This window comes from Suncus etruscus, chromosome 7 (genome assembly GCF_024139225.1).
Source record: "Suncus etruscus isolate mSunEtr1 chromosome 7, mSunEtr1.pri.cur, whole genome shotgun sequence".
NCBI lineage: Eukaryota > Metazoa > Chordata > Mammalia > Eulipotyphla > Soricidae > Suncus > Suncus etruscus.
This window is the reverse complement of record NC_064854.1, coordinates 55,546,693-55,574,676: the sequence shown is the minus strand read 5'-3', so window position 1 is coordinate 55,574,676 and position 27,984 is coordinate 55,546,693. Positions and strand designations below refer to the sequence as shown.

Sequence of the window (27,984 nt, the reverse complement as noted above, 5' to 3'; positions counted from 1 at the left end):
GGCGTGACGCGCGGGCCGTACCAAGGCGGCGGGCCGGGGGCGGCGGGGGCGGCCCGGGGGCGTGTGCGTGCGTGTGCGGGGAGCGGCCGGCGCCGCGCGGGGGGAGCGGCCGGGAATGGCGAGGCCGGAGCCGGCGAAGGCGCCGCGGAGCGGCTTCTCCCGGAGGCGACGGACGGGCCCGCCGCAGCCCGCGCCGGCGTCCGTGGGGCGAGCCTCGTAGGCCGGCAGGTGAGCGCGGGCGCGGGCGGGAAAGTCCGCGGGGGGACCGGGGCGGCCGGAGCTGGTGCCGGATGCGGTGGAGCCGCCTGAGCAGCCGCCTCCGAAGCGGGCCACACCGCCGCCGCCGCCGCCGTCCGGGCCGCCGCGCCTCGGCCTCCCGCACGCCGGGCGCTCGCTTCCTTCCTTCCTTCCTTCCTCCTTCCTTCCTTCCTTCCGCCCCGGCCGCCGCCGCGCTCAACTTCGGCCGCGGGCCCGGGCGGGCGGGCGGCGCCGGCGCTTTCATTTCCGGGTGGGAGGCCCCGCGCCGGCGGCGGCGGGCGGAGCGCGGGGCGTTGCGGGCTCCGGCCGGGCGTCCTGCCGCGTCCTCCGCGCGGGCGGAGCAGGTGAGAGAGAGAGAGAGAGTCGGGTCCCCCCCTCCAGCTCGGGGTCTGGCCGTGCACGGTCGCCCTGCGGAGTTGATGCTTTCGGGGCTGCCAGAACGGCAGGGCGCGGATTCCGGGGCGCTGTCACCCCCTCCCCGACCCCCGAGGCGACGGTCTCCTCTTGGGGTGGGGGGCGCTTTGCCCGCTGTCACCCCGAGGTCAGGGTCGCTGCGAGCTGGCTCTGGCCCTAGCAGCCTCTTGTCTGCTCCTCTTTCCCGCGGGGTGGGCCCCTGGTTGTGTGCTTTTCTATTTTAGCATTGCAGCTTGGTCCAGAGACTCCCTGCGGAGGTCTCTAAGCGGGTTGGAGACCCGCTGGCTGGCTGGTGTGCTTTATTTCCAAACACTCGAGTTCGTTGCAGGACGAGCACGGGCCACGTGTGTCCACTGTCATGCGGGCACGTCCCCGAGAATCCTGGAGTGCAAACTGTCAAGGCAGCGATGGACTTCTCTAGACCCCAAGCCATGCCAGGGTGGCTTGAGAATGCATCAGGCTGTGTGCGGGTGAACAAACCGCCCCGCTGCTGGTAGAGAGGGTGGACTTTGGTCTCCTCTCCCGGAAGCATCTCATGAAATCAAGAGCCTGGAGCTTTATGGTAGGGATTAAAGGCTGATCAGGGACCAGCGAATGCTCCAGACCCCGTGGGGCAGCGGAGGAGATACCCGAGGAGGCGCAGGGGACAGCCCGTACTGAGTGTGGCAGGGATCATGTGACGTTGACTTGCTCTCTGGCTTCTCTTCTGATGGGCTGGAGAATCGCTTGGGAGACGTTAGGGAGTGAAAATTCTCCAGAGTCCTGGGACTGGAAGTCAACCCCGTCACCATTTCTACAATCCTGTTCTTTTTTTCTTTCTTTTTTTCTTTTTTTTGGTTTTTGGGCCACACCCGTTTGACACTCAGGGGTTACTCCTGGCTATGCGCTCAGAAATCGCCCCTGGCTTGGGGGGGATCATATGGGACGCTGGGGGATCAAACCGCTGTCCGTCCTATGCAAGGCAGACACCTAGACACCTTACCTCTAGCGCCACCTTCCCGGCCCCAATCCTCCAGGAACTTGTCCATAGCGACACTCAACCCTTGACTTTGGCTTGGGCTCTTGGTTTCCGTCCTAGTGCGGTTTTCAGTTCGATTCTGGAAGGAAACTCTGTTTCCTTCACTCTTCCCTGACTTCAACTTCCGAAGTTTTTGTGTGACTGTCAGTTCAGTGGTAGAATCCCCAAAGCCCTAAGATTGAGCTTTTCTTGAATTAATTCCCCTCCGGAGTGATCATCACTTGTGATTGTGTCACAACATTCTCCTTCAGGCCAAAGACACTTTGTCTACACTTGAATGGACATAGAAAGGAGCAGTCTTGAGGCTGCTGTGGGGTCCGTGGAACTAAGTGCCAGCTGGTTTTGTGGAGGAGGTGGAAAACTTGTTTCAGTGACATTTGCCTATGTTTTCTTTGTGATAACCATCGATGTCTTCCCAATCGATCACCTGATTGGGCCAGGTGGGTAAGAAGTTACTTTTGAGTGAATGGTAAACCGGAGTGCACAATCGTTTTGTTCCTCATTTTGCCTAAAGAGACCAACCAAAAATGTTTTTGACTTCTGTTGGGAGCAGGCTGTAGAGATGGCCCTCTTTGGGCATCACAGGTTGGGGTGCATCCTTTAATAACCCAGTGCTACAGCAAAAAAAGAGACATGGGGGGGGGGATCCCGGAGTGATAGATAGTCTTGGTCGCCTTGCATGCTGTGGGAGGAGGTCAAAGAAACAGCACCAGCAAGTGTGTAACAACTAGTTCAGGCTGGGAAAGTGATGACTGTCAAAGCTGCCAAATCAGCTTTGTGCTTTATCTGTAACTAAGAAGCTGCACCCTCTTTATCACAGTTGTTGGAGAATAAGGCATCATGTACAATGTACAGAAATGTTATTTTAGCAAAACCTTTTGTGGCAAGTGTTACAGTGAAAGTATATATACTTTCTTTGCTCTTTAAACAATGCAGTTAACAGAGTAAAAATATGTAGGTTGGTTACTCCCTCTACATTTAGAATACTTGAATCTCCTTTGAATAGCCCACCTGCCTCTGCTCCTGAAGGTGGGAAATCTGCCCTTTGGCTCTCTGAGTATCTCTGCTGCCCTCTTTAAATGTGCAGCCTCTGATCCTCTCCAGAGCAGAAACCCAGAGAGATCTGCTTTTGAAAAGGGCCTGGTAGGCCAGGGCCAGTTTTTTGCCAGCCTCTGCGTGGCCCATCTCTGTTAGCAGATGGCCTTTGCAGTCATTGTTGGTTTTTATGTTCATTTTTTTTTTTTTTTGGTCATCTTTGGTTTAGTGAACTTGCACTCTTTTTTTTGGGGGGGGGGGGGCTTTGGTTGTTTTTCTTGTGTAAAACTAGGAAATGCTGGAAGGCCATCATGTTTGAGTAAGCATTGCCGGTAAGATCTGAAGATCTGGTTTCAGTATCACTCGGGTAGTCTTTTGGACTGTCTCCAGTCTTTCTCTGCCTTCCTAGATCATCCTTCCTCCAAGTCACCATCCCTGGGAACCAGGTCAACAGCCACGTTGCCTTGGAAGGTGGACACAGAGAATGCAGAGCACAGCAGTCTGAAACCAAGTGTATGAAACTGAAATCAGTAGTTGGCATTTCAGTTTTCACTGTGCCAAATGCCTTAAAGGACTTGGTTTCCCCCTGTCTGAAAGGAGGCGATCTTTATATCAAAGGGCTGATAGTTGAAAAGAAGTTCCTTAGCAGCCTTAAAGCTGCTCACCCACCATTCCTTTCATTTCACAAGCAGTGGTGCATTTCATGGGCCCTGTACTTGGGAGTTAAGAGTTCCACAGGCCCCATTCTCCGGGAACTCTTGAGCTAATTGGGTAAGTAGGCAAGCCTGAAGGTGTACATGTGAACTCATGTTGCAGGGAGGTCAGACCCTCACACCAGGCCATAATGCCCAACTTGGGCTTTTACAACTCCTATAGTGTCTGTGGCTTATCATTCTGATGCACCAGAACTGCCTTCAGTAAAGACAAAAGTGGGCAACTCTGAAGGACAGTGTTCTGTTATTGGACACTATCCTTTTACCCTCTGTTGGAACTCCAAGTGTTATAAAGCCTTAAATGGTGCTGACATGTGAGCAGGGGAATAGCTGGAATTTAGGAAGTTTTCTTTAAAATGTAGGTTTACCAGAGTTTTCTATAGCCATGTACCCTTTCTGAGTTGGGTTTTATAGAACAGATAGGTCTCAGTAGCTAAAGATATTTTCTTTGTCTTTTATCAAGAAAGAGGGTTAGGGAGCTGTCCTAAATTGGGGTTTAAGTGGGACAGGTTGGGGGCTGTAGAGAGAGTACAGCAGGGAGGGTGTTTGCTTTACTCACAGTTGACCCAGGTTTTATCTCAGCATCCCATGTACTACCAGGAGTAATTCCTGAGTGCAAAGCCAAGAGTAACCCCTGAGCATTGCTGAGTGTAGCCCCAAACCCAAAGATAAATAAATAAAATATATGGGATAGATTAAAGGAATTGAGTTATTTCCAAGGAAGGAATAAAAAATTTTTTTTTTGCGTACCTCATTTTTACTATCACACCCAGGAAGAAAGACTGCCTTAGAGCTTCATTGGCACCTAGTAACTGTGTTTGTTGGCTTCTTCAGAGGTAACTCCTAAGAGGTTCAGGTAAGGATTCTGCATTTACTCATAGGAATAAATGCTTAACTGGAAGTGAGAACATGAAAATCTTATACCATAGACAAGTTATTCTATGGTGGAAATTGGATTTTCTGTACCTGTACCTGTACTCTTAGGAATTAACAGCTTTAGGATTTTGGAAGCTGCCCTCTTTCAATACAGAGCTAGCTGGTTTCCCAAAGTTAAGGACATTTCATCTAGGCCTTTCCATAAAGTGTGTGTGTACACACACACACACACACACACCCTCTGTTAGATATGGTGGCAGAGGACACACACACACAGAGGACACACACACACACCCTCTGTTAGATATGGTGGCAGAGAACACACACACACACGACACACACACACACACACATGCACACCAGAGGACACACATGCACACCAGAGGACACACACACCACACGCGCACACACACACACACACACACACACACACACACACACACACACACACACACACACACCGTGTTAGATATGATGGCAGAGGACTCATTGGAGCCAAGAAACAGGTAATCACATAGGTGACCTTACCTCCTAGTGGTAAGATATCCTGACCATGACATGCTGGCCTCCAGAGATTTCAATGTGGTGTCAGGTCTGAGGAGCAAGGGTGTGTGCATGCATATGGGCACATAGTCTCAGGAATCTGCTGCCTCCCACTTAGGAGGGAGGGTTCAATGCTGCCCAAGAGTCAGGGTGGGCTGCCTTCTTTGCCCTGCTCCCTCTTAGGGTTTTGGCTACTCAACAGTTACTCACAAGTGACTCTGCAGGTACTTTGGCACTCATCCAAGCCCACCACCATTGATTTTAACAACCATCGACTTTATTCTTTAGTTGAGAGCAGTGGCGCTCAACATGTTAGATGTTGGCCCCCTTCCCTTGGTGATAAAGCAGGCCTCCCTAAGAATACAAAGGGGATGAAACTGATTTCTGAAGGGAAGAGTTAGCAGAGAAAGGCAACTGAAGATCATGGTAAATGCTATTAATTGGTTTTAGTCTTCATTCCTGACTGGAGATTTATCTTCATTTGAGAGATTTGCCTGGAGATGGGCAGCAGGTGACAGTGCAAATGTGGGCTGGTTTGCTTGAGTTCTGGGCTCACTTTTTTTTTTTTTTTTTTTTTAGTTTTTGGGTCACACCCGGCAGTGCTCAGGGGTTACTCCTGGCTCTATGCTCAGAAATTGCTCCTGGCAGGCACGGGGGACCATATGGGACGCCGGGATTCGAACCATGGACCTTCTGCATGAAAGGCAGAATTAACAGGGAATTAACAGCCTTACCTCCATGCTATCTCTCCGGCCCCTCACTTTTTATTTTTCATATTTATTCTGGAGTCTAGGGTCCCACTTATGTTTGGAGGTCTTGACTTCCTGCACAGAAGTTCACAATGTTAAGTGGAAAGATTTCCTTTCTATTTTTTTTTTGAACTTTATTTATTTATTTATTGGATATTGAGTCACACCCAGCGGTCCTCAGGGGTTACTCCTGGCTATGCACTCAGAAATTGTTCCTGGCTTGGGGGACCATATGGAACACCGGGGGATCGAATGCAGTCTGTCCTAGGTTAGTACATGCAAGCGCCTTACCGCTTGCACCACTTCTCCAGCCCTGAGAATGTTGAGTTTCACAAACTACTGCAAAGGTAGTAGCATAAAAGAATAATTTGTGTTTTGTTTGTTTGTTTTTTGTCTTTTGGGTCATACCTGGCAACACTCGGGGCTTACTCCTGGCTCTGTGCTCAGAAATCACTCCTGACAGGCAGGGGGTGGGGGGAATCTTATGGGATGCCGGAATTCAAACCACCACCGTCTGTCCTGGGTTGGCCACGTGCAAGGCAAACGCCTAACCACTGTGCTATCTCTCCAGTCATGATTTGTTATTTATTTAAAATTTCTTTTTGTTGTTGTTTTTTGTGGGGGAACACACCTGCTGGTTGGTGCTTAGAGGATATACTGGTCTCTTGCTTAGGAATCACTTTTAGCAATAATGGGTTTGTTGGGGTGTTGGGGATTGAACATGGAACTTCAGCAAACAAAGTATGTGCTCCGCCCATTGAGCTCTCTTTCACCTTCTCCCCTTTTTCTGTTTTTTTTTTTTTTTTTTTTTTTGGCCTTTTGGGCTACACCTGGTGATGTTTAGGGGTTACTTCCAGCTATGTGCTTAGAAATTGCTCTTGGCTTGGGGGACCATATGGGATGCCAGAGGATTGAACCAAAGTCCTTCCTAGGTTAGCACATGCAAGGCAGATGCCCTACTGCTTATACCACTGCTCTGGCCCCAGTGTTCTTTTTTGTTTACACCCAGCAACACTCAGGCAGTTCCCATATCTGTGATCAGGGGACACTTCCGGTGGTGCTGGAGAACCATGCTATGCCAGAGATTGAACCCAGGCCTCCTGTAGGTACAGCAGGCTCATCAACAATTTGAGCTAGTTCCCCGGCCCTTGGTCTTAGCTCCTTCCTTCCTTTTTTTAATTTTTTTTAGTTTTTGAGTCACACCTGACACAACTCAGGGGTTACTCCTGGCGCTACGCTCAGAAATTGCTCCTGGCAGGCTCCGGGGACCATATGGAATACCACCATACTTCTGCATGCAAGGCAAATGCCTTGCCTCCATGCTATCTCTCCGGCCCCATTTTCTTATAACTCACCAAACCTTCAGAAATTTGCTGAAACCCTTGATTACCAAAGAAGTTTATGAAAGGATCTCTGTAATACCCGCTCAGGTTTGAGGTTTGAGGGCAGGGAAAGTATGAGTGACTGTGATTATATACTAGCTATATAATCCATTCTGCACCCTTTGCCACTCATCTTTGTGAAAATAGCCCTCTGCATGAAATGTTCAGGCTGAAGGTTTGCTTTGTGGTACCTGACACTCCCGAGGCCTGTTACATTCCACATACATATTAAGACCCTGATTTGTCCTTTCAGTTGGAAGAACAGAAATGGCTTATTAGGGAAACATTCACTTAGGCATTGCCATGGCCAGGGTTGGGTTATTTTCTATGGAGCTTTGTGTGCTGTCAGTTGGTCAGAGGAAAATTCAGGAGACACTAACGAGGCTTAGAGCCTTCTTGGTGACTTGGAGCCCCTAATAAGATGGCGAATACTGGGGCAGGTATCTCACAGAGCCCAAACCACACGCATAGCATTTTACCACCCCATGACTCCTGGACTTCTGGTTCAGTGTGCTTTTCTTTTTTCTTTTTTTTTTCTTTTTTTGTTTGTTTTCTTGAGTCACACCCAGCAGTGCTCAAGGGTTACTTTTGGCTCTGGACTTAGAAATCACTCCTGGCAGGCTCAATGGGATGCTGATATTTGAACCACTATCCTGCATGCAAGGCAAACACCCTACCTCCATGCTATCTCTCCAGCCCCTAGTGTGCTTTTCTATATGTCATTAGTTCACTGCTTGAACACAACACTTTATAATAAAATTTTTCTTTTTCAGAGAGAGAGGGAGGGAAGGAGGAAAAAAAGTAGGGAGAGAGAGAGAGGAGAAGAAAGAGCGCAAGAGAGAGAGAACGAGAACTTGTGCTCATCTGTATGTGGTTTGGACGTTAAGCTTTTGTTGTTGTTGTTGGTTTTTTTTGGTTTTTTTTTTTGGTTTTGGGCCACACCGGTGACTCTTGAGTTACTCCTAGTTATGTGTTCAGAAATCGCTCCTGGCTTGGGAGACCATATGGGATGCTGAGGGATCAAACCGTGGTTCTAGGTTAGCCCGTAGCAAGGCAAAAACACCCTACTGCTTGCGCCACCACTCTAGCCCCTATATATTAGCTTTTTGATGTGCAGGCTACCATTGGCATGGACTTTTTTATAGAGAACATTTTTGGAGTTATTACATTGAGTCTATTTGCTCTTTGATGTGGGCTCAGTTCCACCTAACAGAGCATTAAAATAAATGACCATAATATACTCTGCCAAAGCTACAGTGTTGGAGGTGTTTACAGAGAGAGTGGCAAATAGTTCAGGCCACTGCTTCCAGGATCGTAGAAGTTTTCATGGTGTTTGGAAAATACCAGTACTTGCATTCATGTGCTTTTTCCTGAAACTGGTGTCCTCTTAAGACCCACTCTGCGGGGCGGCAAGGTGGCACTAGAGGTAAGGTGTCTGCCTTGCAAGTGCAAGCCAAGGAAGTACTGCAGTTCAGTCCCCCGGAGGTTCGATCCCCCGGCGTCCCATATGGTCCCCAGGAGTAACCCTTGAGCATCAAACGGCTGTGGCCCGAAAAACCAAAAAAATAAAAAACCCACTCTGCATGGGGCCGGGGAGATAGCATGGAGGTAAGGCATTTTCCTTACATGCTAAGGGTCAGTGGTTCGAATCCTGGCATCCTATATGGTCCCCCAAGCCTGCCAGGAGCAATTTCTGAGCATAGAGCCAGGAGTAACCCCTGAGCACTGCTGGGTGTGACCCAGAAACCAAAAAAAAAGACCCATTCTGCAGAGGGAATAGTGCAATGCTGTCTCAGGCAGAAATAGCGCCACTGCAGAATGGAAACCTGTCTCGGTATCTTTCCCTCTGATGTGAAGGGCCAGGCAGAAGGACACTGTCTTGGAGGAGACATGGATACACTGCATGCCACATAACCTAGTCTAGCAGATTCCTAGGTTTTTTTTTTTTTGTTTTTTTTTGGCCACACCCGGCGTTGCTCAGGGGTTACTCCTAGCTGCCTGCTCAGAAATAGCTACTGGCAGGCACGGAAGACCATATGGGACACCGGGATTCGAACCAACCACTTTGATCCTGGATCGGCTGCTTATAAGGCAAATGCCACTGTGCTATCTCTCTGGGCCCGGTTTTTTTTTGTTTTTTTTTTTTGGTTTTGTTTTGTTTTTTTGGTTTTTGGTTTTTGGGCCACACCCTGTGACGCTCAGGGGTTACTCCTGGCTATGCGCTCAGAAGTTGCTCCTGGCTTCTTGGGGGACCATATGGGACTCCAGGGGATCGAACCGAGGTCCGTCCTAGGCTAGCGCAGGCAAGGCAGGCACCTTACCTCCAGCGCCACCGCCCGGCCCCTTGTTTTGTTTTTTTAAAGATTCCCTTATAAGGGGCCTGGAGAGATAGCACAGTAGCATTTGTCTTGCAAGCAGCTGATCCAGGACCAAAGGTGGTTGGTTCGAATCCCAGTGTCCCATATGGTCCCCGTGACTGCCAGGAGCTATTTCTGAGCAGACAGCCAGGAGTGACCCCTGAGCACTGCCGGGTGTGGCCCAAAAACCAAAAAAAAAAAGAAAAGAAAAGAAAAGAAAAAAAATATTCCCTTATAAGTTTCTTTCTTTTTTGTTTTTGTTTTTGTTTTTTGGGTCACACCCGGCAGCGCTCAGGTGTTATTCCTGGCTCTATGCTCAGAAATCCGCCCCTGGCAGACTCGGGGGACCATATGGGATGCTGGGATTCGAACCACCGTCCTTCTGCATGCAAGGCAAATGCCACGCCTCCATGTTATCTCTCCGGCCCCAAGATTCCCTTATAAATTTCTGTGTGCTCAGTTGCTTCAGGACCTGTGCGTGTGCTAGTATGGTAGCAGAGTGGCAACTTTCGAGCTAAATAAAACTGCATTTCCTCAGAAAAGTGGACTCCACTTTGAAACTACTAGCTCAAATGAGTAGCTGGAGTGCTAGGAGAAAGGGAGAGCCAAGATTCAAGTACCAGCTTATTGGACCTTCAGGACTGGAAGGCAGAGGAGACTTGACCCCTGATTTCCAGATGCTGCCAGTTCCATTGAGGAGAAAAGGCTTTAGCCCTTTATACCCTGTGTAGAATGGGGAGGATAGCTGGCAAATCTTGAAAGAGCCAAAATTGTGAGAAGGGCACTGAGAATAGGATGAAAGGACACAGAAGCCTTCTTGAGCTGGTCTAGGGAGGAATCTGCCCTAGAGCAGGAAACGGGGCCAGAAAGGGCTTTGGGGCTGCCCTTGGCAGAGAGATTGAGCTTCCAACAGGAAAAGCTGGGAAGTAGATATCAGAGCCAGGGGCCTCTGATAGAAGGACCACTGTGAAATAATGGAAACCAAGAGCAGTGTGCAGGAGGATGCCAACTCTAATGTTCTCCCCAGCCTTATTTCACCATCATTTCCCAAGGAGCATGAATAAAGCGAAACAAAGCTCTGCCAGGTGCATCCAGAACAGGAAGGAGAGTTATAAGCATGCTGTGAAGCACAATAGTGCAGTTTTTGCAAGGTTGCAAAGATAGTAGGGATACAGGTTCCAGCATGACGTACCACACAGTGCCTCACAGCTTGCTCCTAGTGGGCACCCAAGACTCTTGGTCCTTGGAAGAAATGGAGGAGATGGGTCCCCAAAATCTCCTGTGAGCCCCTGGGAGGGCACTCTGCCTGTGTTTGCCACTGCTACTGGGGGTGGAGGCTCAGCTTGAATCTTCTGCCCTGTATCTGGTTTCATTTTTCCCATGAGGTTTGTGTTGTGTAACTTGGAGGGAAACAGTGGTCTGTTACGTTAGCCCAAGGCCCTACCTTTTAGTTGTTTTTTTTTTGTTTTGTTTTTTGTTTTTTTACTTTTTAGTTTTTTGGGGTTTTTGTTTGTTTGTTTTTGGAGCCTTACTTACCAGTGCTCAGGGGTCACTCCTGGTGAGGGGTTCGGAGAACCATATGGGGTACCAAGAATCAAACTTGGGTCGTCTGTATGCAAGGCATGTGCTTATTCACTTTACTATCACTCTAGTCCCTCATATTTCATTTTTATTGTTTTTTGACCATACCTAACAGTGTTGGTTGGGGTGAGAGATAAGGAGACTAAGCCCACCTCTGCTTCAGGGGCACTCCCAGCAGTTTTTGGGGACAGTATGGTGTCAGGAATTGAACCTAGGTTTCTAGTGCAGAGCATGCACTCAGCTCATTGAGTTGTTTGGCTTAGAGCCAATATCTGGGTCTGCTTAGAGGGCTACTACTTGCTTAGTTTGCTACGGAGTCACCCCTAGCCGTTCTCAGGGGTACATAAGCTTTGAGAGGATTCAAACCAGGGTTGTAGCAGAACCCTCGGTCAAGCACCTTAGCCTTTGTTCTCTTTCTGTGTTGGTGGTTTTGTTGTTTTTGGTTGAGACGCTATACCTGGCAATGCTCACAGCTTATTGTTCTTAGGGATCACTCCTGGCAGTGCCTAAGAGACCATATGTGATGCCATGGTTCGAACCTGTATTGGCCATGTGCAAAACAAGTACCTTATCTGCTGTAACTCTCCAGCTCTCCTTGTGTTCTTACATTGAACCTCTTTGCAGAAATGCTGATTCTGAATCTTTTGGACGCTTGAAAAGAGGAGGCTGGGGCCACCCGCCCTGTGGCTTTCTGTCCTTGACATCAGTGCATTTATCTCACGCCTGACCAGCCTTTCTTCATGTTGCTATAGTACCAGGTTTCATTAGCTTTGCCACATTCTAATGGCCAGATGGTATGGAGCAATGTTTTTCCTTTACTTAATGTAGCCAGATTTGATTATCCATATTTTACAGGGATTTTAATATTGAAAGATAATTAGTGGAAGAATGATTAAGTAGAGCTCCTGTTTGGTTGTTACTGTAGCAGCTCAGGGTTGCTGGGTATTTGGTTTTGAAGAAGTTATCACTCTCCTCTGTACTTGGCAAGTGCCTCTTGGCATTTTCAGGAGTTAAAGCTTTACCACATGTTATAAAATGTACATATCAAAAAGATAGAAATTAGGGGGCTGAAAAGATAGCACAGAAGTAGGGCATTTGCCTTACATGCGGCCCACCCAAGATGGATGGTGGTTCGAATCCCAGTGTCCTATATGGTCTCCGAGCCTGACAGGAGCGATTTCTGAGTGCAGAGACAGGAATAACCCCTGATCACCGCTGGGTGTGACCCAAATTCCCTCCCAAAAAAGATAGAAACTAGGAAGTTACCAAATACTGATTATTTGAACTGTTCTAAAGTCCTTTATGGATCTTAAAGGCAAAATGAAAATTAGAGAGTAATGCATATTTTTATGTTTTCCTTTGTTTTTCCTTGGTGTACTTTCTTTGCTATTTTGATTATTTACATTCTTTTATTTGCGGGGCGGGGGGCGGTCACACCTGGCTGCACTCAGAGGTTACTCCTTGCTCTACGCTCAGAAATCGCTCTTGGCAGGCACAGGGGACCATATGGGATGCCAGGATTCAAACCACCGACCTTCTGCATAGAAGGCAAATGCCTTACCACTGTGCTATCTCTCCGGCCCCTCCATTTACATTCTTACTGTTCTCAGTTCTTATCTGTTTGTGCCTTCTTGGAGCTAGTTCATTTTAATTCATTGAGTCTTCTCAAAATTGAAATTGGTAGATTTGAAAAAGGGAAAGGGAAATATGTGAGGCTTGCAGAAAATTCCTGGAAGGACAGGATATTCAGCTGAATTGTGCCCTCTGCTTGTGCCGGCAGGACCGTGTTGGTGCCTCTCACGGAAAGAGACTTGTGCAGGCGACGATGACATCTCGCTGACCCTTGCCAGACCTGCTCTCCGTGGCAAGTGAGAGAGTGGGTCAGGACAGAAGGTCAGAGGACACCATGAAGCTCAAGCAGCGCGTTGTGCTGTTGGCGATTCTCCTCGTTATTTTTATCTTCACCAAAGTTTTCCTGATTGACAACCTGGATGCATCCGCTGCCAACCGGGAGGACCAGAGGGCTTTTCAGCGAATGATGGCAGGCTTGCGAGTGGAACTGGCCCCCAAGCTCGAACACACCTTACAGTCTCCCTGGGAGATCGCAGCCCAATGGGTCGTGCCCCGGGAGGTGTATCCTGAAGACACTCCAGAGCTGGGGGCCATCATGCATGCCATGGCCACCAAGAAAATTATTAAGGCTGATGTAGGCTATAAAGGGACACAGTTGAAAGCCTTGTTGATCCTTGAAGGTGGCCAGAAAGTGGTTTTTAAACCAAAGCGGTAAGTTTTGATCTTGGAGCTTAGATGCATGGGACATGGAGTTTTTGTGAGAAGTCTCAGCTTCCCAAGCTGTCTTTCCAGAAAAGCAAGAAAGGAGGGTAGACTAATAGGTCTCTGAAATCTCTTCAGGCTCTTTGTGTTTTGTGACTCTTGGAGAAGGAAAATTTATTGGGACCATGTTCTAGTTCTATGTGGGACTAGACTTTGTCTAGTTAGATCCATCCTTCATCTCAATTGCATCAGATAATCACCTGTGCCAGATATTAGAGACCAGATGAATTGGTTAATTGGTTAGGAAATAACCTGTCACCGAAACTGGCTCCCTGCCTGCTGGGCATGCTGTGGCATTGGAGTGGATTTGGGATGGGCACTGAAGCTCTGTGCTTGCACTTGGGTTTTTATTTTCCTGCTTCTTTTTTTTGGGATCACATCCGGCATTGCTCAGGGGCTACTCCTGGCTCTACGCCCCTGGCAGGCTCGGGGGACCATATGGAATGCTGGGATTCGAACCACCGGCCTTCTGTATGCAAGGCAAATGCCTTACCTCCATGCTATTTCTCCAGCCCCTGCACTTGGGTTTTGTTTTTGTTTCTCTAACAGTCCTTGGTCCTGGCTGTGGTTTCCAGGAAAAATTGAAGGGGAGCACAGAGAGTTTGTGCTCATCTCACTACCTCTGTTTTTCCTGTTACTGTGATCCTCCATTCAGGTAGTGCATTGATTCAGATGGAGGAGTCAATGTTCATTGATTCAAGTCCACCTTTATGTAAGGCTTCACTTTTCATTCTGTGGATTCTGCTGAATGCATAGTCACAAGTAGCCGCTGCAGTTGCATCAGATCACAGCCCTTCCCAGCAGCGTCTTGCATTCCTCCCTGTCCTGCCCTTTCACTCCCCAGATTGATTTCTCACTAACTCATGCTGAAGGCTCCTCCATGTCTTTTTTTGTGATGTAATGACTTGATTCTTTTTGTCACTGAGCCCATTTTATAGATGGACTGCTCAGGGCACTGTGTGGTACCAGGGATTGAATCCAGGCCCTCTGTGAGTAGTGCTTGCATTACAACCCGCTGAGCTATTTCCTCCTAAGAGAGTGTGCTTGGTTTTGTAAGAAACTACCAGCCTGGGGCCGGCGAGGTGGCGCTAGAGATAAGGTGTCTGCCTTGCAAGCGCTAGTCAAGGAAGGACTGCGGTTCGATCCCCCAGTGTCCCATATGGTCCCCCCAAGCCAGTGGCAATTTCTGAGCGCTTAGCTAGAAGTAACCCCTGAGCATCAAATGGGTGTGACCCGAAAAACCAAAAAAAAAGAAAAGAAACTACCAGGCTGCTTTCTAAAGAGGTTTTCCTATTTTCCTATGGCTCCTCTGGTTTCTTCCTTTTACCTCCCCTCCCAGTGGTCTTAAGATTGTCAAAGCAGGGGCCGGGTAGGTGGCGCTGGAGGTAAGGTGACTGCCTTGCAAGCGCTAGCCAAGGAAGGACCGCGGTTCGATCCCCCGGCGTCCCATATGGTCCCCCCAAGCCAGGGGCGATTTCTGAGCGCATAGCCAGGAGTAACCCCTGAGCGTCAAACGGGTGTGGCCCAAAAACCAAAAAAAAAAAAAAAAAAAAAAAAAAAAAAAAGATTGTCAAAGCAGGATCGGGCTGTCCTGTCTGTCTCTTTTGCCACTACCCTTGGATGGTTCACATCCCCTCTGCTTCCGCTCTCTCTACAGGTATAGCCGAGACTATGTGGTAGAAGGAGAACCATATGCAGGCTATGACAGACATAATGCAGAAGTGGCAGCCTTCCATTTGGACAGGTATTGAAGTCACCAATATTGTTGCACACTTGTTAAATTTCCTTCTCAAAGGATCTCGGAGAGGGGGGCAAGCCTTTTGCAAAGGTGGTGATCCTGGGAACTTTGAAATCTAAACCTCACAGGTTTGGGGATGTCAAAGGAAGTACCTTTACTCCAGGTTCTTTTTTTTTTTTTTTTTTTTTTTTTGGTTTTTGGGTCACACCCGGTGGTGCTCAGGGTTACTCCTGGCTGTCTGCTCAGAAATAGCTCCTGGCAGGCACAGGGGACCATATGGGACACCGGGATTCGAACCAACCACCTTTGGTCCTGGATCGGCTGCTTGCAAGGCAAACACCGCTATGCTATCTCTCCGGGCCCACTCCAGGTTCTTTTTGTTTTTGTTTTTGTCTTTGGGCTACACCGAGCAGCACTCAGGGATTACTCCTGGCTCTGTACTCAGAAATCAGTCCTGGTCGGCTCAGGGGACCATATGGGATGCCAAGAATTGAACCCAGGTTGGTCACATGCAAGGCAAATGTCCTACCACTGTGCTATCACTCTGGCCCCTACTCCAGGTTCTTTAGGTCATTTTGTCCTTTCTCTTTGATAGTATCTTATTTGGATGTTCATATATAAAATTGCAAGTTGGAAAGCCAAATTTCATCTCACATTCTTCAACTGTCCTGGTTGCTCATTAGGCTTGGATTTTTTTGGGGGGTGGGCATACCCTACAGCGCTCAGAGATTACTCCTGGTGCTGTAGTCAGAAATTACTCCTGGCTGGGGCTGGAGTGACAGTGGTAGGGCATTTGTCTTGCATGCAGCCAACCCAGGACGAACTTGGGTTTGATTCCCAGCATCCCATATGGTCCCCCCAAGCCTGCCAGAAGCGATTTCTGAACACAGAGCCAGGAATAACCCCTGAGCACCACTGGGTGTGGCCCCAAAACAAAAAACGATAAAACAAAATTATTGGGCCAGAGAGAGAACATGGAGGTAAGGCATTTGCCTTGCATGCAGAAGGACGGTAGTTCGAATTCCGGCATCCCATATGGTCCCCCGAACCTGCCAGGAGCTGTTTCTGAGCATAGAGCTAGAAGTAACCCCTGAGTGCTGCTGGGTGTGACCCAAAAACTAAAAAACAAACAAACAAACAAACAAAACAAGATTATTGCTGGCAGCCTTGGGGTACCATATGGGATGCTGGGGGTCGAACCTGGGCCAGCTGCATGCAAGGTAAGTGCCTTATCTGCTATGCTATAACTCTAGTTTCATAACTTTCATTTTTTGATTGTTTTTGAGCCACACCTGGTAGTGCTCAGAGATTATTCCTGGCTCTGAACTCATGAATTACTCCTGAGTGCTGCTTAGAGGACCAAATGGGAAACTGGAGATCTAACCTGGGTCAACTGTGTACAAGGTGCCTGCCTCCTATACTATCTCTTGGGGTAAAAAATTATTTAATTTTTTTGGCTTTCAGGCCACACCTGGTGGTGCTCAGGGGTTACTCCTGGCTCTGCGCTCAGAAATTGCTCCTGGCAGGCTCGGGGGACCATATGGGATGCTGGGAATTGAACCGGGGTCCATCCTGGGTAGGGCACATGCAAGGCAAATGCCCTACTGCTATGCTATATTTCTCTGGCCCCCAAACTCTTTTAAGAATACTAGTTAGAGAGCCAAAATGATAGCACAGCAATAGGGTGTTTGTTTTGCATGTGGCTGATCCTGGATAACCTGGGTTCTATCTCTGGCATCCCATATGGTCCCCCAAGCCTGCCAGGAGTGGTTCCTGAGCACAAAGCCAGGAGTAATCCCTGAGTGCCATTGGGTGTGACCCAGCTCCCCTCCCCCCCAAAAAAAAAGAATACTAGTGAGAATAGTTTCCCAAAGATTTTATTCTTTTTTTCTTAAAACTTCAAACCAGGATCCTGGGTTTCCGACGAGCCCCTTTGGTGGTTGGCAGATTTGTTGACCTGCGGACAGAAGTGAAGCCGGTTGCCACAGAGCAGCTCCTGAGTACATTCTTGACTGTGGGTAAGATGACCCTATGGGGAGATGGTTCCTATGCAGAATGAGGGGTGGGGTATTCTAAGATATGGGAAAACTCTAGGAGTACTAATGTACCTCGGCTAGCTTTGTCTCGGATTCCTCGAGAAATGGTCTGAATGAAGGTGCTTGTGTCCTGGAATTTAAAGTTGGCCTTGAAGTGTATTTCTCTGTAACTGAATCACAGTAAGGTTATTCACTGGTAGTGTAAAGATTGATAACTTCTAATTGATCTCAGACTACTTTTTAAACTAAATTTTGGCTTAAATCTGATACTGTCTATCATTGGAATGGTAGTGTTTCCTTCACTGCATACTTTCTAGGGAACTTTTTCCTGTGCAGCAGGGCAAGGTGGGGATACTGAAGTCAATGCTGCAGAGCTCAGGAATTCCCCTGTCAGGCTATTTTTCTTCTCTGCCTGGATTTGGTTCCCCTAAACTTCTGCCTGCAGCTGACTGGGATCCTCTGGCCTCATTTGTCTAGTGATAGGAACCGAAGTTGGAACTTTCATTCCTGGGTTCCTTATGGGCAGGTTCCATGTGAGAATGGGGAGGTCAGAGGTGCTGAGGGCCTGGTCTCAGCCTCCATGTAGTGACATTGGCAGTGACACACTGCTCTGCATAGTGATAGGATTGTTGGGACAAACACTGCAAGATGAACTTCACCTTGCTCTGTTAGATGGAATGGATTTACATTTAAAATGAGGTGCAGCTGCATATTTAAAGGCCTGTGACAACATCATTCAGAATTTAAGCCTCAAAGGCTAGGGCTATGTTGTTCTTACAAAGACCCAGAAACACACAGTGTCACTGATTGACTTCAGGGATGTTCTCATCACTTTTCAGTGTCCAATTTTATGCTTGGGCAGACATGCATCCCTGGAGGGTGGGAGGAAGGAGGAAGGCGGTGTTTCTGTTGCTCTGAGAACCATAAGAGGTTAACTCACAGGCACAGCAAAACTGTGACAAAGGGATAGTCCAGATGAGGTTTGTGGAGAAAAGCTGACTCTGAGGCATAGAACTGAAAACCCGGTCAGACCCACCCAGTCAGTACAGCTTGGGCAGTATGAGGAGTGGGAGCTAGGCGTGAGGGTGGGAGCACGGTGAAGATATGGTAATAGCAGGACTGGGCTTACTCCAGACTGCCCTGAGGGATCACTCCTGGTAGGCTCAGAGGACCATATGGGATACCAGGGATCAATCAAACCTTGGGTCAGCTGCAGGCAAGGTGAGTGCCTTCCCTCCTGTACTATTTCTCTGACCACCTCTTTTGATATTTCTTTTTTTTTTTTTTTGGTGGTTTTTGGGTCACACCCGGCAGTGCTCAGGGATTATTCCTGGCTCCAGGCTCAGAAATTGTTCCTGGCAGGCACGGGGGACCATATGGGACGCCGGGATTCGAACCGATGACCTCCTGCATGAAAGGCAAACGCCTTACCTCCCATGCTATCTCTCCGGCCCCCTCTTTTGATATTTCTAACTTCTTATACTATTCCATAATTCCAGAAACTATTCCATAAGTTACACCTTCCTCCAAAATAAATAAAACTTCGCTTGATAAATATTTTGGATCAGTTCAGAGATATTCCATATTTATGATATTTTATAACTATAAAAATGTAAACACGTAGACTTGATCCATCAGAAATACCAGAAATTTTTGTTTGTTTCTGGGCCACACTTGACAGTGCTCAGCCCAGGGGAAGGGAAGCCACTTTTTAGTCTCAGAAATCAAACTCTTGTTTTCAGTGTGGGTTGCTGAGCTTCTCTCTTCCATGGTGTTGGGGAGAAATAAGAATCTTTCACAGCTCCTCTTGCCCCCTTAGGGAACAACACCTGCTTCTACGGAAAGTGCTACTACTGCCGGGAGACAGAGCCAGCCTGTGCAGAGGGCGACACCATGGAGGGCTCTGTCACACTCTGGCTTCCTGACGTGTGGCCTCTGCAGAAGCACCGGCACCCCTGGGGCCGGACCTACCGAGAGGGCAAGCTGGCCAGGCAAGTGCTAGTGCCCAGCAGCTTACCCAGGACCGAATAGGACTGTGGGAGGGACTGGTCCCCCCCAGGGCCCAGATCCACTGTGACAACATTGGGATTTGCCTCTTCTCTCAAGGTGGGAGTATGATGAGAGCTACTGTGATGCAGTGAAGAAGACATCTCCGTATGACTCTGGCCCACGCCTCCTGGACATCATTGACACCGCTGTCTTTGACTACCTGATCGGCAATGCTGACCGCCATCACTACGAAAGCTTTCAGGATGATGAGGGTGCTAGTATGCTCATCCTGCTGGACAATGCCAAAAGGTGGGTCCCTGGGCTTCTCCCCTGCCACGCTGACAGGGGCCTCAATCCCCTTACAGGCCTTTGAGGCCCAATGCTTGTATGTCCCCTCTCACACCTTCCTCTGACTGTGGTGTAGTTTCTTAAGAAATGTATCCGTTGGGGCCGGAGAGATAGCATGGAGGTAAGGCGTTTGCCTTTCATGCAGAAGGTCATCGGTTCGAATCCCGGCGTCCCATATGGTCCCCTGTGCCTGCCAGGAGCAATTTCTGAGCATGGAGCCAGGAGTAACCCCTGAGCACTGCCAGGTGTGACCCAAAAACCACAAAAAAAAAAAAAAAAAAAAAAAGAAATGTATCCGCGGGGCCGGGCGGTGGCGCTGGAGGTAAGCTGCCTGCCTTGCCTGCGCTAGCCTAGGACGGACCGCGGTTCGATCCCCCGGCATCCCATATGGTCCCCCAAGAAGCCAGGAGCAACTTCTGAGCGCATAGCCAGGAGTAACCCCTGAGCGTCACAGGGTGTGGCCCAAAAACCAAAAAAAGAAATGTATCCTGGGGTCCGGAGAGATAGCACAGCGGTGTTTGCCTTGCAAGCAGCCGATCCACGACCAAAGGTGGTTGGTTCAAATCCCGGTGTCCCATATGGTCCCCCGTGCCTGCCAGGAGCTATTTCTGAGCAGACAGCCAGGAGTAACCCCTGAGCATCGCCAGGTGTGGCCCAAAAAAAAAAAAAAAAAAAAAAAAAGGAAGAAATGTATCCTGGTGGCCAGATAGATAGCATGGAGGTAGGCCATTTGTCTTTCATACAGAAGGACGGTTGTTCGATCTGGGTATCTCATATGGTCCCCTGAGCCTGCCAGGAGTGATTTCTGAGCATAGAGCCAGGAGTAACCCCTGAGCACTGCCAGTGACACAAAAACAAAAATAAAATGTACCTAATAGGACAGGGCCTTTATTTAATGTTCAAGTCATCCTGAAAATGGAAAGTCAGTAAACTTACCCACTCCCCAGGCTTATCAGTTGAAAAATATATGATGTAGGAGGAAGGGTATTTGCAACTTTCATAGGCCTAGACTTTTGCTCTCTCATGAAGAAGAGCAGATGGTTATTGATCATGTGGCAAGAGCCCATTCTAACTTCTGCTGGCACTACATCATCTGTGCTTAGTCCCACCTACGCAGGGACACTGTGGTCATATGTGCAGAATAGAGTCATCCCTGGGCTCAGGCCCTCCAATCACCATTGGGATATGGAAAATAAGCTGAGAGGTGAGTCCCAGCTGAGGAGGTTGGGTGGGTAGCGGTAATGTTGCCATCTCTGGCTGGGGTGGCCTGTAAAGAATAAATTGCTAAATGATATACACAATCAAGCATCATAGCAATTGAGAAGCATTCACTGGGATAGTAAGATCCATTAAAGATCTAACAACATTATACATTTTCCCAGAACTGTGCAAACTAATATTAAACCACAAGAGTTGAAATATATAATTATCTGTTTGCAGTGGGGCATAAAAGAAAAGACTAGCTATTAAAATCTATACATGTAGAACTCACAGTTTAACCAGCATTATAGTGACTGATGCAAATAGGATCAGGAGAGTAGCCTAGAGGAAAGTTAATTTTTTGGAAGTGACCAGGTGTAGGAGGTTCTGAAAGCAGTTTCTCAGTTGGGCTTTGCTAGGCTTGTTTTCTTCATCTTCATCTTCTGTGGTAGACTTCTGTGGTGGCCTGAGATGAAAAGGTCCGGATCTGGGTAGAGAGAACCTGCTCATCCTCTGCTGTTGGTCCTCTTCCAGTGAGACTATCTCTTTGGCTTCCACCCCATCAGTGACATCGATAAGCTGCTGCGGGTTGGAGAGCAGAGTGCCTTCAGTATGGGGCCAGAGTGATAACACAGCAGGTAGGGCATTTGCCTTGCAAACAGCAGAACCAGGTTTGATCCTGCCATCCCATATGGTCCCCCTAGCCTGCCAAGAGTAATCTTTTAGGGGCCAAAGCCATACCGCAGCAGTAAGGCGTTTGCCTTGCACACAGCTGACCCAGGATGGGCCTGGGTTCAGTCTCTGGCGTCCCATAGGGTCCCCAAGCCAGGAGCGATTTCTGAGTGCAGAGCCAGGAGTAACCCCTGTGTGTCACCAGGTATGGCTCAATTCCCCCCCCAAAAAAATAACTGGAGCGCCACTGGGTATGGCCCTTTCTCCCAAAACTACCTAAATGCCTTCAGTAGAAGAAAGGAAATGATGTCAGCCTTCAGCTCTCTTACTTTTACTGCCTGTTTCTATCCTGTCTGAGGTGACCTCTGCCATCCTGGTTGGTAAACAGCCATACAATGCCAGGGGATGAACTAGCAGAACCTCTGTCAATTGGGAAGCATAGTAGCTACCTTTTATTGGCACACTGCCAGGTCCTGATACGATCGCAGCTTCTGTAACCCTCTTTCCTTTCATGATATCAAACTCCATAGTCTCCCCATCTCCAGTGCAACACAGAAACTTTTGGGGTTATTTCTTTAATAGCTGTCCAATGAACAAAGATATCTTCTTTGGTGTCATTTCTGTTGATAAGTCCATAACCATTCCGGACATTGAACCATTTGACAGTGCCCAGGACTTGGATTCTCAGCACTGACTTGTCTACCTGACTCTGGGCTTGGGGCACAGGGGTATCTCTAGTTTAGCCTTTATAGACTCTGAATCTGCAGAAGTGGTAGCCTGCTCATTATCCTTGGGAAATGGGGGTCTCTCTGGTTTAGTGCTCAGTAGTGAACAAAAATACTATCAGTCTTGGGAAGACATCTCTATCTTCTTGGATATTTGTGCAAAAGAATTTCTAGGATGCTTTGCACACACAGTTTAAAGCGAGATATGCAGGTAGATGGACCAGAGCAACATGAAGCCATTCAGAAGGGGGGCCATATGCATTGATGTTCCAGTGAAGGGCACTGCGCATTCAGTCCAGCTTGAGGGGCCATCCTGGTGAATATCCACGAGAGGGTCAAGTCACTCAATATTGTTGGGGTCTTCTTGGGTCCCTGGGTCCTTGTTTGAGTTTTAGATGTAAAAAAATCCCCACATGGCTTTCCAACCCCAGGTAGCTGGTCTGAAGCTGGGTTGCCATGTGAATTAATAAACCAAGCCAGTTAAAAGGGAGAGAGAGAATCATGGAATTAGGTGGCTTCTCACCTTGTGGTCTCTCTGGGCCTGCCAAACTGTATTTACCAGTTTAAATTCAACTGGGAGTGGGGGAGGGTTGAGTGAGAGACAAAAAGTACTTATCCAAGTAGACTTTTACAAGTCAAAGGGCTTGGTTAAAAGAAAGAGAAAATTGGGGGGTGCCTTTGTTTTGTGTAAAAATCAGAGTGTAATCTAACACCAGACCCCAACCCAACCCCAACAGATACCACTCTTCTCTCTATTCTTTCAATAGCACATGCTGAAGAAATACTGTGAATTGGTTGCCACTATTAGTGTCTGGTCTGTATCTGCAGCCATCTCCACCCACCTTCCTGTTCAGAATCTGATCTAGGGGGCTGGAGAGATAGCATGGAGGTAAGATACTTGCCTGGCATGCAGAAGGATGGTGGTTTGAATCCCGGCATCCCATATGGTCCCCCGAGCCTGCCAGGAGTGATTTCTGAGAGTAGAGACGGGAGTAACACCTGAGCACTGCTGGCTGTGACCCAAAAACCAAAAAAAAAAAAAAAAAGAAAAAGAAAAAGTAAAAAGAAAAGAATCTGATCTAAAACCCTATTTCTGTCACTCAGAATCGTGTTCTCAGCCTCTTGGAGCAGTTCCTCTTTTTCTTTTGGTCACACTCAGCAATGCTCGGGGTTTACTCCTGGCTCTGCACTCAGGGATTACTTCTGGTGGTGCTTGGGAAACCATATGGGGTGTTGGGGGTTAAACCCAGGTTGCCTGCTTATAAGGTAAGTGCCCTACCTGCTGTGCTATCACTCCAGCTCCTCATAGCAGTTCTGGTTTGAAGCAGCCTTTTTGCTTACTCCCAGGTGCTGGAGGATGAGAGTCTATTTTTCTGTAATGGTAAAGCAATCTGCTTGTTTGAGGGACCTTAATAAATGTAGTTTAGTCACCCCTTCACCAGGTGTTCCCCACTGCTCTGATTCACATTGGGGTACACCAGGTTCTTTCTCAGCACCTGAGGGGTCAGGAGGAGGGTCCCGATGCCGAGTGCACTGGCTTGTGCCAGTCTCTCTTCCTTCTCACTGAGTGACTGGAGCTGTGTTCTCTGGATGCACACTTGTATCCTCAGAAAATGTGCTGTGGCTTTGATGCTAGCGGGGAGATAGGCATTCCCATCTCATTCCATGCATTCTCATCTCCTTTTCAGCTTCGGGAACCCCGCGCTGGACGAGAGAAGCATCCTTGCCCCTCTCTATCAGTGCTGCATGTAAGTCCCCAGCCTGCCTGCCTCTGCAGGCTCACATGGTATTGAATGTCTCCTGCTGCCTCAGCAATATGGTAGTGGCAGGTAACCCCATGGTTCAGGACCCATTTTCAGTTTTGTGTGAATAAAAAGTAATGCTCTTCATATCTAGGCGAAACATATTAAAATAACTTTCTCCGTAGGCATTTGGTTACTAAGTCTTGTTTTTGGTTTTGTTTTTGAGCTACACCTGGTGGCCTTCAGGGGTTACTCCTGGCTCTGTGCTCAGAAGTTACTCCTGGCAGGCTCTGAGGATCATATGGGATGACAGGGTTTGAACCCAGGTCCATCCTGGGTCAGCCACTTGCAAGGCAAATGCCCTACCCAATTACTCCAGTCCCAGGTTATTAAGTCTTTATTAATGCTCAGAGCCTAAGTCCATACTAAATATAAAAGAAATTCTAAAAGTAAACCAAGAAAATAAGATGAAAACTGGCCTTTCTCGCTCCCTATTGCCAGAATATGCTGGAAACTTGAGCCTGAAGACTGTTGGACTCCTTGTTTCCAGCCCCTCTTCCTCTCCAGCCCCCAAACTCACAGGATGCTGTGCCAGCACAGACTTGGCTGGAGCTCAGCTCTGGATCTGATGTGGAGAGTGTTGCTCCACACTCCCTCTCTGGTCTTAACGCCCTGATGCAACCCCACCCTCTGACTCACCCAGACCAGCCTGCCATTTTAGGCACCTCTTCTGGATCCCCTTTGCTGCATACATTTCCAGGCCACCCCTCCTAGGAGCTAAGTGCTTTGCATCTGAAATCAACAGCATCCTTTTTTTCTCTTTCTTTCTTTCTTTCTTTCTTTCTTTCTTTCTTTCTTTCTTTCTTTCTTTCTTTCTTTCTTTCTTTCTTTCTTTCTTTCTTTCTTTCTTTCTTTCTTTCTTTCTTTCTTTCTTTCTTTCTGTCTGTCTGTCTTTCTTTTCTTTCTTTCTTTCTTTCTTTCTTTCTTTCTTTCTTTCTTTCTTTCTTTCTTTCTTTCTTTCTTTCTTTCTTTCTTTCTTTCTTTCTTTCTTTCTTTCTTTCTTTCTTTCTTTCTTTCTCTCTCTCCTTCCTTCCTTCCTTCCTTCCTTCCTTCCTTCCTCCTCCTTCCTTCCTTCCCCTTCCTTCCTTCCTTCCTTCCTTCCTTCCTTCCTTCCTTCCTCCCTCCCTCCCTCCCTCCCTCCCTCCCTCCCTCTCTCCCTCCTTCCTTCCTTTCCTTCCTTCCCTTCCCTCCCTCCCTCCCTCCCTCCCTCCCTCCCTCCTCCCCTTTCTTTTGCCACACCCAGTGACGTTCAGGGGTAATTCTTGGCTCTGTGCTCAGAAATCACTCCTGGCAGCCTGAGAGGCCATATGGGAAGCTGGGGACCAAACCTGGGTTAGATTTATGAGACAAGCCCTACTCGCTGTACTATTGCTCCAATCCCATATTATTTAGTTATTTTGTGAAATGGTGATAGTTCTTTTTAAATTCAGAAGCATAGAAGGACACTTGTAATCTTTGTTAACCTAGTTAGAAATAAGCCTTTTTTGGGGGAGTTCAAGGGCCATACCCCTTAGCGCTCAAAGCTTGCTGCATGCATACACACAAGCACCTGTGTACATATTTTTCAGTTGTACGTTTACACAATTCTGCTTTTTTCCTCCCTTCCCCTTGTGTTTATTAGGACAAGGACCCCACGGTAGCCTTTAAGCCAGGACTTGAATTTGGGGCTTTACAAGTCTCAGGCAGGTGCTCTACCATTGAGTCACAGCTCAGGCCCCCCAAATTATTGCTTTACTTTGGCCTGCCAAGCAAACAAATTTTAAACATGTCACAACTCTGCCTTCCAGCATTCGGGTTTCTACTTGGAACAGACTGAACTACCTGAAGAATGGGGTGCTGAAGTCAGCCTTCAAATCCGCCATGGCCCATGACCCCATCTCACCCGTGCTCTCAGACGCTCACCTGGATGCCCTGGAGCAGCGGCTGCGGAGCGTACTGGCCACTGTGAAGCAGTGCACTGACCAGTTCGGGCTAGATACAGTGCTGGTGGAGGACAGGATGCCGCTCTCCCACTTATAGCTGCCACATGTGCAGGTGGAACTGGTTTTTACAGAGATAGAGAAACAGCACAATCACCATCATGAGCTCTGGGGCTGGGGCAGGAGGAAGAGCCTGGAATTTCTTGGGTATTTTCTGTAGCAGAAACTCAAGATACATTACAGAAATGTTCTCCCTCCCCATCCCACCCCCGCCTCAGCTCCTGGATTGGACCTCATAGAGGATATGGAAGTAGTCTCATGCCAAAGGACAAACAGAGGTGACTTGGGGTGTGTTATGGCTGGGACTGGCCAGGGTATGTGTGTGGTGTTAAACCTTCAAGCACTTTCTCCATACCGTGGATTTTCTGAGAACATTTAGCTATCTGGTGAGCTCTTTTTTACTGAGACTAGTCAACCCAGGAAGCTGGGAGCCCAAGGCGTAGGGACAAGGGGACACCTGTCATACCATCAGACTTGTGGGTACTGGGGAGGGAGAGTTCTTGAATAGATTTAGAAAGGAAAGGTACTGGGTTTTTACATGTTTTGGGGGTGGTGCCATGCTCTTCTGGAATAACATCAAGGCCAGGCTAGATTGAAAAATGGGCTCTCCCACCTGAGTCCAGAGAGTTTATAAGGTATGAGAGCAGATAGAAGGTGTCCACATGAACCAAATAGCTGCTTAGGGCATTGCCCTTACAGTTTCAGTAATGTCCAAGCCAAGTCTCTCTGGGCACCCTTCTGCCCCCTGGACATGCCCTATACTCAGCTACAACCCTGCGCTGTAAGATTGAGATTCCTGCCTCGGCCTCACACTTCTCTCTCCTGAAATGCACCACATCCTCTGCCTTTTGGCCCATGCCCTGACTCCTTGGCACTGCTGTCCCCACAGGTGGCTCTCCCGTGTGTGCCTTTCTCGCGGGAAATACCAGCTTACTCTGACACATCTGTCAGGGTCCACCTTGTTGGTGGCTGGGGTTGACTTGGGGAATGTGCTCCGTGGAAGCCAAGAAGAAACAAAGAGCCTTAAAAGGAGGGAGGTGGGCAGGAGGAGCCATAAAGGTTTGGATTTATGCCAAACCCGCAGCTCCTGATTCAATTTTATTTGGTATCCTGAGCCCATCTGTAGGACATTCTATGTCACCTCCTAGCACTCTCCGACTCATGCTGTGCAAAAGGGCCCACTCCCATGTCTGGAGAGGAGTTGAGCCCATAAGCCATGGAGGTCTCATTCTTGCTTTTTCTGCTGGTGAGGTCTCTGGTCAAACAGAGACAGATACTGAACTAAAAAAGTTGGGTGTATTTAATACCAACTGCTAGGGCTGGAGCGATAGCACAGCGGTAAGGCATTTGACTTGTACACAACCAACACAAGTCAGATGGCAGTTTGAATCCTGGCATCCCATATGGTCCCTGAAGCCTGCCAGGGGTGATTTCTGAGCACATAGCCAGGAGTAACCCCAAGCGCCACTGGGTGTGACCCAAAAACAAACAAAAAAAAAAAAAAACAAAACAAAAAAATTGCCCTTTCAAAATTGGTTTCAAGTTTTTATTCAGATTTTCTCATGTTGAAAGATAACAGTGACATATGATAACTCTAAAAGAGTGTGAAATTAAGATTCACTTATATTTGAAACCTATGCAAGAATTGATAGGTTTATTAAAATTTTACATATATAGTGAATATCAGGAAACATTAGTAGAAGGTCCTGAGAGATAGCTCAAAAGGCTGCCTTTAGGCTTTGCATGTGGGAGACCTGTCCCATCCCCTGAGTGCCACCTGGTACAGTCCAAAACAACACAGAGTAGTAGAAAACAGTACTGGAAGCTATAATTGTTAAGAACAGAACTGATGTCAGGGCCACTTGATATTCTAGTGTTCAGCCAAGACTCTCAGGTCGAGTCTGCAAGTCCCCAGGCAGTAGAAGATGGGTGAGGAAGACGGGGATTTCCATTAGTGTCCCACTCAGTCTAGTTAGAAGAGTTGGGTCACACAGATTTATGTTCTGAACACTTGGTGTGTCGCTGGGGAGGAAGGGGGTTTGGGGGGGGTTGTTATGGTTTGTTAGAGGGGAGCCATTGAGAAATGTTCGTGGGGGCTTGACTCCTGGGTTGGGGCCAGAGATTCACCCAGAGAATGTAAGGAAGGAAGCAGCTCTGGTAGTTTTTTACCCACTTCCCAAATATGATAGGAAAGATTTGACTTAGAATCTGTTTTTTTGTTTTGTTTTGTTTTGT

At 48.1% G+C, this 27,984-nt stretch overlaps 1 protein-coding gene across 1 annotated transcript; it reads left to right on the top strand.

Moving 5' to 3' along the window:
* The first annotated feature begins 97 nt into the window (after positions 1 to 97).
* Positions 98 to 26,242, top strand: FAM20B (FAM20B glycosaminoglycan xylosylkinase). Its single transcript, XM_049776530.1, has 8 exons — positions 98 to 228; positions 12,707 to 13,209; positions 14,918 to 15,004; positions 16,907 to 17,016; positions 18,854 to 19,025; positions 19,141 to 19,332; positions 23,657 to 23,716; positions 25,558 to 26,242. Exons 2-8 carry the CDS (start codon positions 12,833 to 12,835, stop codon positions 25,787 to 25,789), a joined length of 1,230 nt encoding a protein of 409 aa, XP_049632487.1. The 5' UTR covers positions 98 to 228; positions 12,707 to 12,832; the 3' UTR covers positions 25,790 to 26,242.
* The last annotated feature ends 1,742 nt before the right edge of the window (positions 26,243 to 27,984 follow it).